At 45.5% G+C, this 15,971-nt stretch overlaps 1 protein-coding gene across 2 annotated transcripts in view; it reads left to right on the top strand.

Moving 5' to 3' along the window:
* The window catches only part of AGO3 (argonaute RISC catalytic component 3), a 125,829-nt gene that overhangs the window by 37,462 nt on the left and 72,396 nt on the right, over positions 1-15,971 (top strand). For both annotated transcript variants that reach the window (XM_033956433.1, XM_033956431.1), the window contains exon 3: positions 711-831. In XM_033956433.1, the coding sequence (XP_033812324.1) occupies positions 711-831 (121 nt within the window). The remainder of the gene's footprint in view (positions 1-710; positions 832-15,971) is intronic.

The following is a 15,971-nucleotide window of genomic DNA, read 5'->3' as shown; positions in this document are numbered from 1 at the left end:
TTGGAAAATCTTCAATATCATACACCAATAAGATTTAACCCCCACCCCCTCCCAAATTCATATATAACTAATATATACCACTTGAAAATAATATCTTATGACATTCATATATATATTCTTAATGGAAAACCAAGAAACCCCACCCCCACCCCAAATCCACATGTGTATTAAAATTGTGTATTAAAATACTTCCATTGAAAACATAAGACCTAAATAAAGGTAAACACAAACAAGAAGACCCCCCTAAAATATGTAAAAGAAGGAGAAAGCCATAGAAACCAGGCAGTAGGATTACAGGGTGAGGACCAAATAGTGCAACAAGTATAACCTCATAAGCATACTTTTATCTATTTCACTTAAACAAGTAATCAAGAGAGTAGCCCTGTTCTTATAAGCTTATCTGGTTAAACTACTGGAGGTTTTACAATATTTTATTTACTAGAAATAATTGTTGGAAATTGCTCATCAGGAAGCAAAGGGTTGCCATTGTTGCATTGTTCACTTTCTTTCCAATCATGCCTGAACCTTTTGGAAGTGGTTTAGTTTAGCCTGTGCCATTATAGAGTAATGTAGGATCATTACATTTTTGACAGGTTTACATGACAAAGCTGATCTCTTCCTTTTTCTTAAAAAAAACAAACTTTAATTGGTAGTCCTGTTTTCTTGAGCTTGAACAGAATTTTACTAAAGTGCGATTAATATTTTTTTAGGGAGGTGGTGGATTCCATGGTTCAGCATTTTAAAGTTACAATATTTGGGGATCGAAGACCTGTTTATGATGGGAAAAGGAGTCTATATACAGCCAATCCACTCCCTGTAGCAACTACTGGGGTAAGGAAATGACTCAAAGTTGTAATGCATTTCACCAAGCATTGCATGTTTGTGGGCCTACTCTTTCAGGTTCCAAGAAAGTTTTGTAAAGTTGGAAGTGATCATTTGTAAGTCCCTGTCAAAATGCTATAATTCCTGCTGAGCTTTTGTTGGGAAAAATGTGTAATAACTACATAAGATTGATCATGTTTACAATTTTACTGTAGAGAAAAGCGAAACATACAAGAAAAAATAATTACAAATGTAATTGCAAATAATGTAACTATATACTGTACTCCCTTGAAATTCACGGGGGTTCCGTTCCAGGAACACCTGCGAATTTTGAAAAACTGCAAATAAGGTTTTTCAACTGATCGAAGGCAGGAGAGGGCAGCTGGGGTGCTGGCGGATGCTTAAATTGTACTTATGAAGCTGGGCACATTTTCCGACTGCCTCTTCCTGGTACTAAAGTCATGGTTACAGCAATCAGGAGCTGCTTTGATACGCCAGATAGCGTGTCAAAGCAGCTCCTGATTGATGTAACCATGACTTTAGTATCAGGAAGAGGCATTCGGAAAATACCGTAGATTATTGAGTCCGTGATTTGTGAACCGCGAATTCGCGGGGGTTTACTGTATTTTAAAAATCTATAAGAATGAGTTCTAAATTATTTCCCTAGCAACAGCAGCAGATGAATCCAGAGACAAATGGGATAGCACACATCTACCAGCAGGCGGAGATAGAGAAACTGATTAACAGGTGGTCCCATTGGCTGGCACTCCTCCTGTATCTCCAGTATTCTCTATCTCCCAGCAGGAAAAGGTCGCTATTCAACTAGCTTCTGAATTCTGGCTGTGACTGGAACTTTATTTTTTCCTGTTGAGGTTTCTCTTCAGTGAGACTGCCATTCTGTTTCTCCTGTTGAGATTTTCTCTTCAGTGAGACAGGGGTGTCCGGCTGAATGGTGCGGGCTTTAGGGGTTACACCTGGGCCCCCCCAAGTCCGTGCCTCACCCTCCCTCCATTGCTAGAGGGTCTGACTGGGTCTCAATTTTTTTCTTCTTTCCTTTCTCTGTAAAAAAAAAAAAAAAAAAAAAAGACCACAGTTCCTCCATTCTGCTCAGTTACTGCTGATCAACCAGCTTTAACTGGCTTCAACCGGCCCTAACAACAAGCTTGTGAGTATGTCTGGTTTTTTACTGTTGGTTGAACTTCAGGTTCTGTTTGGGAGTCTTAGTAATGTGGGTTCGGTCAACGTATGTTTAAGGCATGGATATTTTATTGAGGCTAAGTTTTATGACTAAAAATCCGTGGAGGAAGCCGGGACTTCCCGCCCTTTGCATGCACGCGCTTGGTTTCCTTGTTGGTTAGAGCACGGCAGTAGTGGTGCGATTTCATGCTCGCACTTGTTCTCATTGTTGGGTTTCAGTGTAGCAATAGTGGTCCTGTTTATTCTGAGGCTCTCTTTCATCGGTGTTTGTCACGGCCATGTGCAGCTGATTGTGCAGGTGCCGGTTTATAGCAGCGCGCATGAGATGGGACATGTTTTTTCCGGCGCTGTGGGCCGTTCTTCTGGTTATTCCCCATGTCTGATTTTCTTTCTATGCAAGCCGCGGCAGAGTAAATTTTGCGGGGCTTGAACCAGACTATGTTTCTAGGAGCGTTGATGCAGCGACCACGTGTCAGCGAGAATTAGGCGTGCACTTGGGTCTCCGGCGATGGCGGGAGAGCTGCAGCGTTCCGGTAGTTTGTTTCCAGCTGACTTTGGTCAGGGTATGCCGGGGCTTCTCTCCTTTCCGGTTCAGACAAGTTGTATAATAATAATAATTTATTTCTTATATACCGCTATACCGTGAAGTTCGAAGCGGTTTACAATAAAGATACATTTGACAGTACATGGGATAGAAACGGTTTACAATAAAGATACGTTTAGTCAGTACATGGGATGCAAGTGGTTTACATTAAAGATTCATTTTGTCAGTACATGGGATACAAGTGGGTTACAGTAAAGATATATTTTGTCAGTACATGGGATACAAGTGGGTTACAGTAAAGATATATTTTGTCAGTACATGGGATGCAAGTGGGTTACAATACAAGTGGTTTACTATCAAGGTGCATTTTGTCAGTGTAAGGGATACATGGGATGCAAGTGGTTTACATTAAAGATTCATTTTGTCAGTACATGGGATACAAGTGGGTTACAGTAAAGATATATTTTGTCAGTACATGGGATACAAGTGGGTTACAGTAAAGATATATTTTGTCAGTACATGGGATGCAAGTGGGTTACAATACAAGTGGTTTACTATCAAGGTGCATTTTGTCAGTGTAAGGGATACAGGTGGGTTACCATAAAGATACATTTAGTCAGTACATGGGTTACAATAAAGATACGTTTTGTCAGTACATGGGGTGCAGGTGGGTTACAATAAAGATACATATAGTCAGTACATGGGTTACAATAAAGATACGTTTTGTCAGTACATGGGGTGCAGGTGGGTTACAATAAAGATACATTATGTCAGTACATGAGATTCAAGGTGGAAAGTATAATTAGTTTCGGGCCTTGGAATTAGGGGGCAAGGTGGAAGGGTCATGGCGAGGAAGAGTTGGGTATAGGAATTTAGAATTTGTTAAATAGTCGAGTTTTCAGGGATTTTCTAAAGTCCGTGTATGTAGTGGCCTCAAGTATGGGCTTTCCAAGCCATGTGTTCAGCCTAGCTGCCTGGAATGATAACATTCTGTCTAGAAACTTTTTGTATTGGTAAGATTTCAAGGAGGGGTAATTAAATAGGTTTGTTCTGCGAGTGCTCTTGTTGGACTCGTTGGGGGAGAACTGGGAGATTAGGTAAGCTGGAAGAATCCCAAAGACAGCTTTGTAGCAAAAACAAGCAAACTTGAAGAGGACTCTGGATTCTGCGGGTAACCAGTGGAGTTTCTGATAATAAGGGGAAATGTGTTCCCATTTTTTTAAACCGTGGATTAGTCGGATCGCGGTGTTCTGAATTAATCTCAGCTTGTTGAGGTTCTTTTTATAAGCTCCTAGGTATATGATGTTACAATAATCTAGGGTGCTTAAAATGGATGATTGTACTAGTAAACGGAAGGCACCGACGAAGAGGAGAGGAGGAAGCCGGGAGAGAAGGCAGTGAGGGAGAAGGCAGGCAACGCGGGGTAGCAGCGAGAGGAAGCTCCGCCCACCCCCCAGCGTCACCAGCAAGCCTGGACTCCCCCTTAAAAGAGGGGAGCCAACGGCGCCCAGCCGTTCGGCGCGCGGCGAAGGCACGCAGCAAAGGCGCTCGCCTTAGCGGGAGCGCCTTTGCGAAGGAGCCTTGAGAAGGAGCCAGGAGTCCAGGCTGCGCAGCAGCAAATTCAATCTTCTTAAATAACCTCCTAAAAAAAAAAAAAAATTTATATATATCTACTTCCTTTTCTTTATTCTCATTCTTTTCTTCTCTCTACTTTTCCAGCTAGCTACACACCGGGCACACCCCAGCGCACCAAGAAACTTAGGCACGAAGAAAGAGAAATGGAGGCAGCAGAATCCCAGCGAAGCTTTCCAGTATACTGCATCGAGTGTCACATGTATGACTACCTCCCCTCCAGGAGGCAGGCTTACATATGCGGTCGATGTCAGGAACTGGATAGCCTAAAGAAAGAGGTCGGGAGACTGCAGATCAAAGTCCAGGAGCTGGAGGGACTCTGTGCCGCAGGGGAACCATGGGAAATCAAGGCAACTGATGATACCACCAGAGAGAGCCACATCAATGAGCAGGTCAGAGAGCTCGAGAGATTCATCGAGGAGGCCTGCAAGATGGTAGAGACACGGGATCACCAGCAGTTCGAAAGGGAACCATCAGATGGAGGACAGGACCCACCACCAGAAGCCGGGGGAGAAGGACCTTGCGGAGGAACCAATCAGGAAGAGGAAGGACTGGAGGGTCAAATCACCGATACAGACCTGAGACCCAAGAGGAAGCGGAGAAAAGGGAAATCTGCAATCGTGGTGGGAGACTCAATCCTGAGAGAGGTGGACAGTCACATAGCAGGAGACAGACCAGACCGCCTAGTGACATGTCTCCCAGGGGCGAGGACAAAGGACATATCTGACAGAATCGAGAGGATCCTGGAGGGAGCTGAGACGGAGGAGACAGCAGTGATAATCCACGTCGGAACAAATGATGTCAGCAGACGGAACTTCAACAGAACTACACTGACCGAGCAGTTTAAGATCCCTGGGGAGGAAACTGAAGCTGAGGACAAGGAAGATAGCCTTTTCAGAGATCCTGCCAGTACCGAGGGCAGATGCAAGGAGACAGATCGAGCTGCAAGCAATAAACGGATGGCTGAGGAGATGGTGCGATGAGGAGGGTTTCCACTTTGTACGGAACTGGACAACCTTCCTGGGGAAAAACAAGCTCTACAGGAGAGACGGACTGCACCTGAGCGCGGCTGGGACGAGGATGCTGGCACGCAACATCCAGACCAGCATAGACATGGCTTTAAACTGATAACAAGGGGAAAGCCGATAGTCGATCTGACCTCAACACATCGGACCACAGTATCAACCAAGGATACTGAATCAGGAAATGGCAATAGAGGGCTCGAGACTGTGTGGACATTTTCTGGACTAAAACCCAAAGACGCCTTGCAGGGATCCAAGGAACTTATGGAACTAAAGAGCGACAAAATGAGGAAACAGCTGGAAACAGAGGGCTATCCAAAATCGAAGAAGCGGACGGAGGACGGGATAGACATACCACAGGAGGAAGGTGAACAGAACGAGGCTCGGGGACTGGCAGACCGTGAGGGGATCGACAGGAGCACCAAACCACGAGGAGAACCAAATGAGAAGGTAACCAACCGGGACTTAATTTGCCTATATACAAATGCCAGGAGCCTAAGGACAAAAATGGGAGAGCTAGAAGTTATAGCCAGTAAAGAGGACTTGGACATAATAGGAGTCACAGAGACATGGTGGTCCGAGGACAACAAATAGGATGTGGCCCTGCCAGGGTACAAACTTTATAGGAGGGACAGGACACACAAGAAGGGTGGAGGAGTAGCATTGTATATAAAGGACGCCATTCCTTCAACCAGGATGGAAACGACAGTAAGGGCGGACAGCTTGGAATCAATATGGGTTAAACTGACAGGAGGAAATGGAGCAGACATCAAATTGGGACTGTACTATCGCCCACCAGGACAGCCAGAAACAAACGACCAGGACCTGGAGGACGAATTGAGGCAGGTATGCAAAATTGGAAGTGTGGTGGTTATGGGGGATTTCAACTACCCTGGAATAGACTGGAACACTGGACACTCAAATTGCATGAGAGAAATTAAATTCCTAGAGGCAACGAGGGACTGTTACATGGAACAGCTGGTCACGGAACCAACACGAGGGGATGCCACTCTAGACCTAATCCTCAATGGGCTAGGGGGACCCGCAAAGGAGGTGGTAGTACTAGCACCATTAGGAAACAGCGATCACAACATGATACAGTACAAACTAAACATAGGAACACAAAAGGTGAAAAGAACCACAACGACAGCACTCAACTACAGAAAAGGAAATTACGAGGCCATGAGGAAAATGGTGGGAAAAAAGCTCAGCAACAGCTCAATGAAGATGGAGACCGTAGAGGAAGCCTGGGCCCTACTCAAGGGCACGGTGCACGAGGCACAATACCTGTACATCCCAAGGTTTAGGAAAGGGTGCAAAAAGAATCGAGCTCGAAACCTGGCGTGGATAAACAATGCAGTAAAAAAGGCGATAAGTGACAAGAAATCATCTTTCAGAAAATGGAAAAAGAACCCAACAAGGGACAACCAGAAGGAGCACAAAAGGCACCAGAAAGAATGCCACCGAGAGGTTAGGAAAGCAAAAAGAGAGTATGAGGAAAGACTGGCGGGGGAAGCAAGAAACTTCAAACCATTCTTCAGGTATGTGAAGGGGAAGCAACCAGCCAGGGAGGAAGTGGGACCATTGGACGACGGAGACAGGAAAGGAGTGGTAACAGAGGAAAAAGAGATAGCTGACAGATTAAACAAGTTCTTCTCGTCAGTCTTCACGAGAGAGGACATATCCAATATCCCAGAACCTGAGGAGATCATAAATGGAGACCACGATGAAAAGCTGGTCCAATTAGAGGCGAGCCGAGAGGATGTCCTCCGACAGATAGACAGATTGAAGAGCGACAAATCACCGGACCTGGACAGCATCCACCCAAGGGTAATAAAGGAACTGAGAAACGAAATAGCGGAAACACTTTGCCAAATATGTAATCTATCCTTGAAAACTGGGGAGATCCCAGAGGACTGGAAAATAGCAAATGTCACGCCCATCTTTAAGAAGGGATCAAGAGGAGATCCGGGAAACTACAGGCTGGTGAGCTTGACCTCGGTCCCGGGAAAGATGATGGAAGCACTGGTCAAGGGCACAATCTGCGAGCACATAGAAAAAAATGGACAACTGAAAGCGAGCCAGCACGGCTTCTGCAAGGGTAGGTCGTGCCTCATGAACTTACTGTACTTCTTTGAGGGAATAAACAGCCAGATGGACAAGGGGGAAGCCATAGACATCATCTACCTCGACTTCCAAAAAGCCTTCGACAAGGTACCTCACGAAAGGCTGCTTAAGAAGCTGTGGAATCACGGGGTGCAAGGGGATGTACACCGATGGATCAGACACTGGCTGGCGGGCAGAAAACAGAGGGTTGGAGTAAAAGGGCATTACTCAGACTGGCAATGGGTCACGAGCGGAGTCCCTCAGGGATCGGTGTTGGGACCACTCCTGTTCAATATATTTATCAACGACCTGGAGACGGGGACGAAATGTGAGGTCATTAAATTTGCTGATGACACCAAACTCTGTAGCAGGGTCAAAACCAAGGAGGATTGTGAAGACCTGCAGAGGGACCTGACGAGACTAGAGGAGTGGGCAAAAAAATGGCAAATGAGTTTCAGTGTGGATAAATGCAAGGTCATGCATGTAGGGAAAAAGAATCCGATGTTCAGCTATAAAATGGGGGGAATATTGCTAGGGGTGAGCGACCTTGAAAAAGACCTGGGGGTGATGGTGGACGCAACATTGAAGCCATCGGCGCAGTGTGCGACAGCCTCAAAGAAAGCAAACAGAATGCTGGGCATCATCAAAAAGGGTATCACAACCAGGACAAAAGAAGTCATCATGCCACTGTATCGTGCAATGGTGCGCCCGCACCTGGAATACTGTGTCCAGTACTGGTCGCCGTACCTCAAGAAAGACATGGCAGTACTCGAGGGAGTCCAGAGAAGAGCGACAAAACTGATAAGAGGTATGGAAAATTTTTCATACGCTGACAGGTTAAAAATGCTGGGGCTGTTCTCCCTGGAGAAGAGGAGACTTAGAGGGGACATGATAGAAACCTTCAAAATCCTGAAGGGCATAGAGAAAGTGGACAAGGACAGATTCTTCAAACTGTGGGGAACCACAAGCACTAGGGGTCACTCTGAGAAATTGAAAGAGGACAGGTTCAGAACAAATGCTAGGAAGTTCTTTTTTACCCAGAGGGTGGTAGACGCATGGAACGCTCTTCCAGAGGTTGTGATAGGCCAGATCACAGTACAGGGGTTCAAGGAAGGTTTGGATAGGTTCCTAAAGGATAAAGGGATTGAGGGGTACAGATAGAAGCAGAGGTAGGATATAAAAATGGTCAAATCACTTCACAGGTCAAAGGACCTGGTGGGCCACCGCGGGAGCGGACCACTGGGCGGGATGGACCTCTGGTCTGACCCAGTGGAGGCAACTTCTTATGTTCTTATGTTCATCAAAAAAATTTTTAATATTTGAAGTTTCCAGAGGACCGAAATACATTTTTTAAACAGTAGGTTTGTGTGGTTTTCCAGGGTTAGGTGTTTGTCAAGTGTTACCCCCGGAATCTTTATGGTTTGGTCAATTTTGTATTCTCGGCTCTGTAGATGAATTGAATTTTCTTTTATCTTTTCGTTGGGTGATGCCAGGAAGAATTTGTTTTTTCTGTGTTGAGTTTCAGTTTGAAGGCCATCATCCAGCGCTCTATTTGATTTAGGATATTGGTTAAGGAGTTGGAGAATTGTGATGTTAGGGCGGTTAGCGGAATCACTACAGTAATGTCATCTGCATAGATGTAGAAGGTGAGCCCTAGGCTTTGTAGCAGGTTTCCTAATGAGCTGAGGTAGATATTAAAGAGTGTTGGGGATAGGTGGAAACCCTGAGGTAATCCGCAGTTGTTATTCCAGCTATGGGACCTAAAGACACTAGAAAAATGGGCCAAAAAGTGGCAAATGAACTTTAACGTAGGGAAATGCAAAGTCATGCATGTAGGGAAAAAGAACCCGATGTTCAGCTACAAAATGGGGGATCACTGCTAGGGGCAAGTAACCTTGAAAGAGACCTGGGAGTGATGGTAGACACAACTTTGAAGGCGTCAGCACAGTGCGCCACAGCCTCAAGAAAAGCAAACAAAATGTTGGGTATCATTAAGAAGGGTATCGCGACCAGGATGAAGGAGGTCATCCTGCCACTATATCGTGCAATGGTGCGACCGCATCTGGAGTACTGTGTCCAGTACTGGTCGCCATACCTCAAGAAGGACATGGCGGTACTTGAGGGAGTCCAGAGAAGAGCAACTAAACTGATAAGGGGTATGGAAAACCTCTCATATACCGACAGACTGAAAAAGCTGGGGCTGTTCTCCCTGGAAAAGCGGAGACTTAGAGGAGACATGATAGAAACCTTCAAGATCCTGAAGGGTATAGAAAAGGTAGACAGGGACAGATTTTTCAGATTATGGGGAAACACAAGTACAAGGGGGCACTCGGAGAAATTAAAAGGGGACAGGTTTAGAACAAATGCCAGAAAGTTCTTTTTCATCCAGAGGGTGGTGGATACATGGAACGCGCTTCCGGAGGCTGTGATAGGCCGGAGCACGTTACAAGGCTTCAAAGAAGGTTTGGATAGGTTCCTAGAGGATAAAGGAATTGAGGGGTACAGATAGGAGTAGAGGTAGGTTATAGGGATAGTCTGGGACCACTGCTCAGGCAATGGGCCTGATGGGCCGCCGCGGGAGATGGACCTCTGGTCTGCCTCAGCGGAGGCAACTTCTTATGTTCTTATGTTGAATACCTGGTAGGATCTGTTCCTGAGGAATCCCTGGAACCAATTGTGAACTTAGCCTGTGATGCCTGTGGTTTCTAGGCAGTTCAAAAGAATGGTGTGATCTACTAGGTCAAAGGCGCTACTTAGATCCAATTGTAGGATCATGGCGCTGGTACCTTGGGTGAGGAGGGCGTAAAGGTGGTTAAGTAGTGAGGCCATGATTGTTTCGGTGCTGTGACCAGGTCTGAAGCCTGACTGGTTGTTGTGCAGTAAGTTGAATTTGTCTAAATATGAGTTTAGTTCAGCATTTACTATCCCTTCCATTATTTTGACCGCAAGAGGGATGTTTGTGATAGGTCTGAAATTGGTTAGGTTGTTGGGTGGTTCTTTGTTGTTCTTTTTAATGGGTGTTATTACAATTTGACCTAAGTTTTTTGGAAATATTCCTGCGGTTAGTTGTAGGTTGACTCAGTTGAGTAGTTTGGCTTTGAAGATGATTGGGGCTGCTTTCATTACATCTGGGGGGCAAGTGTCCAATCTGCAGTATGATTTGACGTATTTGTTGTAGAATTTGTTAAATGTTTGCCAATCGGTCTCACTAAAGTTAGACCAGTTCATGTCTGCTTTGGCGGCAACTAGGTCTTGTGGAATGGAGTAGTCCCAGTGGGAGTCTGGAGAATCCGTTATAGAGTGTCTTAAGTTATTTACTTTGGTGTTGAAGAAGTCCGCCAGGTTGTCGGCTGTCACTGTGGATTCTTCTGTCAGGTTTGTGTGAGATTGAATGTCATATAAGTCATGGACCAGTCTGAAAAGTTTGCTGCTGTTTATGGAGGTGTTACCAATTATGTTGGCATAGAAGGTTCTTTTCTTTTCTTTGGCTGAGATTTTATAGCTTTTCAGCTTTTGGTGCCAGGCATTTCTAGTCTCTGGGGTTCCTAGTTTTGACCATTTTCTTTCTAGCTTTCTTAATTCTCTCTTTATCTCTAGGAGCTCTGGGTCGAACCAGCCTGTTAGGTATCTAGATCTCTTCCTTCTTTTTTTCAGTGGGGCTATTTCGTTTAGTATGCGGGTGCTGGTTTTGATCCAGGAGCACATAAATTGATTGTTTTCTTCATCTTGGTTATGAGTGATGTCATAGTGTGACCAGAATTCAGTTGGGTTAATCTTGCCTCTACTGGTGTGAAGTGGAGTGGATCTGATCTTTTCTTTCGTTGTGGTTGAGGTTGTCTTCAATTGCCAATCTAATTCGAAGTTGCATATTTTGTGGTCTGACCATAGAGAGTCAGACCAAGTTTCTGATCTCCATCTTATGTAGGGATTTGTCGAGTGTTTTGAGGATAAAGTTACCAGGTCTAATTGGTGGCCTTTCTTGTGGTTCTTGCTTTCTACTGGAGGTGGTTTGGGAAAGTCTAGTGTGGCTAGAACGGACCAGAATTCTGAGATCTCTGGTTGGTTAGATTGCTCTAAGTGTAAATTTAAGTCTGCACTAAGGAGGTTCAGAAGGCCTGTTAGTGAGTTGGTTAATAGGAATTCATAAAATTCCTCTTTTGCTGTGGACCATTTTTTAGGGGGGATGTAGGCTAGGGTGATCGTTAGGGCGTCGGCTAGTGGTTCCGAGGTTAACTTTAGGGATAAGATTTCTAGGTATGTGGAGGATTTAGAGCTTAGCATGGTGCAGATTAAATGGTCTTTGAAGATTATGGCTAGTCCTCCGCCCCTGCCTCTTTCTCTTGCTAGGGATAGGATTTTGTAGTTGGAGGGTAGGCATTCTTGGATAATGATGTCATCGTCTGAGAGTAGCCAAGTCTCTGTCAGTAGTATGAAGTCAGGGCTGTAGTCGGTCAGCCAGTCATAGATTAGTAGGGATTTGTTCCTCATGGATCTTATATTCAGGTAGCAACCCCTGACGTTGGAATAGTCTGGTGGAATTTTGGTGATGGGGTGAGAGAGGGCACAGTTTTTCAGCACTCGGTCTTTTTTGAAGTAGGGTCTGTTGGTTCTGCGGGACATTGTAAGGACTAGGATAACAGGTGGTTTGGGTTCTGAGTGGTTCTGGAGGACCCTGTGTTGCATTATTGGGGGTTTGGTCATGAAGTTGCGAGCTGAGGAGTAGTGGATGGGGATTGGGAAGAGGAAAGGCTGAGCAGTTGTCTTACTTTTTAAGCCGGTTAAGTAGAAAGCGAGCAGAAGAGTGATAAGGCTGTGGTGCAGGAGTGCCATTTTGGTATGTGCAGTAAGAGAACAATTGTGCAAGAGTGTAGAGGAGGAAGCTTATAGTAATGCTGTGGAGTCGAGAGCAATTTTAAAAGTATACAGAAGGAGGAAGGGGGGAGGTTAGCAATTCTGTGGAGTCAAGCAATACAATACACTAGGGGGGAGAAATACAATTGTGCTGAGGCCAAGTATGTGTTTCACCAGCTTTGGGACAAGCTTGGGCAGATTTATATGTCTATGTCTGTGTTCCTGTTGTACTCCCTTGAAGGAAGCTGCTTGTTTAATTGGACTCTGGGGTTAGCACTCAAGGGGTTTACCAGAGAGACTCTGACCTGTGCTAGGTCACCCAGTCTCGTTTGTCTCCGGACTGGGGCGACATACGGCAAGATCAGCAGTAAGATAGTGCCCTGTATTTCACACAGGTATCTCATTGTCTCTCTTGGGGGTCCCTGCAGATTGAGCCTTTGTCTGTTGGTAACTGTCCTTATTTGGGCCTCTGTGCTGAGCTGCATGTGTCTAGTAGTGGCACAGGATATATATGCCTAAAGGTAGTACAAACAGTTTCCAAGTTCGGGCTGTCTCTATGGGCATAATGACACTGCGCATCTTCCTGCGGCCAGGACTCTCTTTCTCTATTTCTGAGGGGGCCTGGACTTCAGATTTCCATGCTTATCACGCTGGTTTCTCCTGTCACCATTTTCTCATGGCACATGCTAGACGGGCCCCCCGACCAGACAGGAAGGGCTGTACAGCTCCTTTTAACCAGGAGCCAGTTACCTATTCTATCAAACCCGCGGAGGATCACGCGCTATGTGGCTGTTAGCCTCATCCCTGAAGCTCTCATTAGCGATGTGAGCTTTGTCTGATACCTGTAAGGATGCTGTTTTCACGGGGCGGTAGATGCAGCATTTTGATTGAGTCTAGTACGTATTCACTTTAAAGGACATACGTATTTCGCTCATGTTGCATGGCGTTAATACTGTTTTCATGGTTCCAGTATATTCCTATTTTCATTGTGAAACTTGATTTTTCCTAGGAGAATCTTCTTGCAGATCCTACAGTTCTCATCCTGCCATTCCCTGACCTTCTGCACTTCATTCTGAGGGGATCTTGAATTCTTCCAATGACTCTTTAGGCTTTCTCATGAGGGAGAAGACGCTATAATGTCAGGTCAGGGGGCTGTGAAGATTTTTCAGGATGCTTGCAACTTTGCATCCTCCTCAGGTTTCCAGTTCGTTCTTGGAGTCTCTCTGTTTTGTGTTTCCCTTTTCAGTGTTACTGGTCCTCAGGGTAGTTCTTCGGGAACTAAGGGACGTTGTTCCACTTACTGCATGGTGCCCAAGACGGGGGCATTGGGCAAGCTGGATCCCATTCTGCTGAATTAGTTTCTCAGGGTTACACATTTCTGCAGAAAAACTGGGAGAATATTTACATTTTCCCTATGGACTCCAAATCGGCACTAGGTTTGCTTGCCTCTTTTTGAGCATCGCTTTCGGTTTTGGCACATGCCATTTCACCTACCCAAAGCTTCAAGAACATTTTAGAAAATGTGGGCGGTGATACCGTTTTGGTGCTACCAGGTGATTCACCTAATTTCTTCTTGACTGATTGCTTGATTCGGACGTCTTCCAGTCCGGCCTTTTGACTGACACGAAACGGGTGGTTTCTTTTCTTCAGTTCTTTGGACGTGAATCTTCGAATTTGCACAGCGCTCTTTTCTCCTGTACTATTTATAGGTATATCGGAGAGATGTTTTTATTCATATAGGAGAGAAATGTGTTTCTTCCCAGAGACTAGGGCAATGGGTCACAGTCTCAGGTTTGCATTCTTCTTTGGTCACCATGACCCAGAGTATGGGATTCTGTACAGGTTATAGGATCCATGTTGCTGACTCCACTGGGAACTTCGGCTTGCTTTCCCATTATAACGCTACAGCAGTCGCTTTTGTTCCGGTGGTTCCCGGTATCTCAGGGCTCCAATTATTTGGTAGGCTCCTCAGGCATCGCTCTGTATGATTTGGTGGCTCAGCGAGATTTCTCTTTTCAAATGCATGCCTCGGTCTTTGCTGGACTAGCTCATGGCCACCAAACATCCCGGGCTGTCGGGTTGGGGGGCTCGGTGCCTTCCATCCTCAGCTCCAGGAGTCTGGTCTTAAGAGGTGACTCAGTACTTGTTCATTCTTCTACTCTGGAGCATGGTCAGGCTACCGTTTCTGGAGCTTCAGACCATTCTTCCGGAATGACGCTGAAGGTCTTTTCAGTCAGTATTATGATGGGGGTATTTCTCTACAGCCTGGGCAGTAGGTGATGTACTCAGTTGGCGGGTAAAGTTGTGGTTCTACTTCAATGGGTGGACCTCTTCCTCTTCTGTTGGCAGATCATTTTATGGGTAAGGAAAAGAGTTTGGATAGACTTTCTCGCCGCGAAATCTGAGCATGGCCCATTTATTGTATGTTACAATGTACAGTGCTGTGTATGCTCTAGAAAGTGTAAATGTTAGTAATAGTGAAATCTTCTACATCCTGGATATTGAGAATTTTGGCTCAGGCATTCCAGCTCTTTTTATGGAAGTGAAATCTCCTGGAACTAGACCTCATGGCCTCGTCTCAAAATTCTAAGCTTCCTAGCTTGTTCAGCGGGCACAGGGAGTGGGAGTCAGAGGGTGTAGCAGCGTGGTTTTTTCTCGCCTCTGGTTTCTCTTTTTTCAGTGTTTTCCCCTGGCTGATGATGGCTTGGATTTGCCATCTCAAGCTCGCTTTCAGGGCACAATATTTGTAGAATCTCTGGATTGGCTGCGCCATCCTTGCTATGCGGATCTGATGAGTCTTTCGACAGCCGGACTAAGAAGTTTCCTGGTATCTCCGGATTTGCTCACCTAGGGTCCGATCAACATGGATATTCATACTACTTTGGTATTACGACCTAGCTTTTGAGAAGTCATGACTGACGTGTAAGGGTTATGCGAAGCAGGTTGTTTCTTCTCTTATCCAGGCGCTACAGACGTCTTCACCTGTGGCTTCTGCTTCCTTTTGGAGGTTTTTCCTTTCTTGGATACTTCTCAACATTTGCACCCTTCCAGAGTTCCTTTTTGGCACAGATGTATTGCCGAGAGCTTAGCGTTCAATTCCCTTCAGCTTCAAGTGCCATTCTTAGCTTGTTACAAGGGCTAGGTATATTGCTCTTCGATTACTTCTCAGCTTCATGTAGTTCAGTTCCTAACCGGAGTATGGTATATTTGTAACCTCTTAGAAAGCCCTGTCCGGAGTACAATCTTCAGGTACTTCTTCGCAGTTTACCGACGGCTTCATTTCCTCCTTGTGCCATTGAACACGAGGTTTCTTGTGGCCATGGCTTCGGCTCTGCAGGCTTTGTTCAGCGGGGATTCCTATTTCTGATTTCTAAAATCTGGGGTATCAGTTCGGACAGTACCACAATTCTTTCTAAGGAGGTGCCATCCTTTCTTTTATGACACGCTCCCTTTTCCTTCTTTCTTCCTGGGAGGAGAAATGGGGAGACATGCTTTTATTCACTGCATTTTTTTGAAAGTGCGTAGCGTTCTCCGCGAGCAAGGTTTCTAATGACTTTTAGTTGTTTAGATCACCTTTTTGTATTCTTCAAGGGACGCCTCAAACATATGGCGGCGTCAAAAGCCTCCATCGCTCGATGGGTCCAGGAGGACATTCTTTACGCTTGCTTGATGGCAGGGAAGCAGTTGGTGAAAGAACTTCATGACCATTCCATCAGAGTGGTGGCTACTTCTTGGACTCGGTCCAGAGGTTTTTTCCTTGGAAGAGTTTTGGTCTCGCAGCTACTTGGTCTTCCGAG

The sequence above is a fragment of the Geotrypetes seraphini genome, chromosome 8 (assembly GCF_902459505.1).
Source record: "Geotrypetes seraphini chromosome 8, aGeoSer1.1, whole genome shotgun sequence".
In the NCBI taxonomy this organism is placed as follows: Eukaryota; Metazoa; Chordata; class Amphibia; order Gymnophiona; family Dermophiidae; genus Geotrypetes; species Geotrypetes seraphini.
The sequence above is the reverse complement of the archived record's forward strand: the minus strand, read 5'-3'. Positions and strand labels throughout refer to the sequence as shown.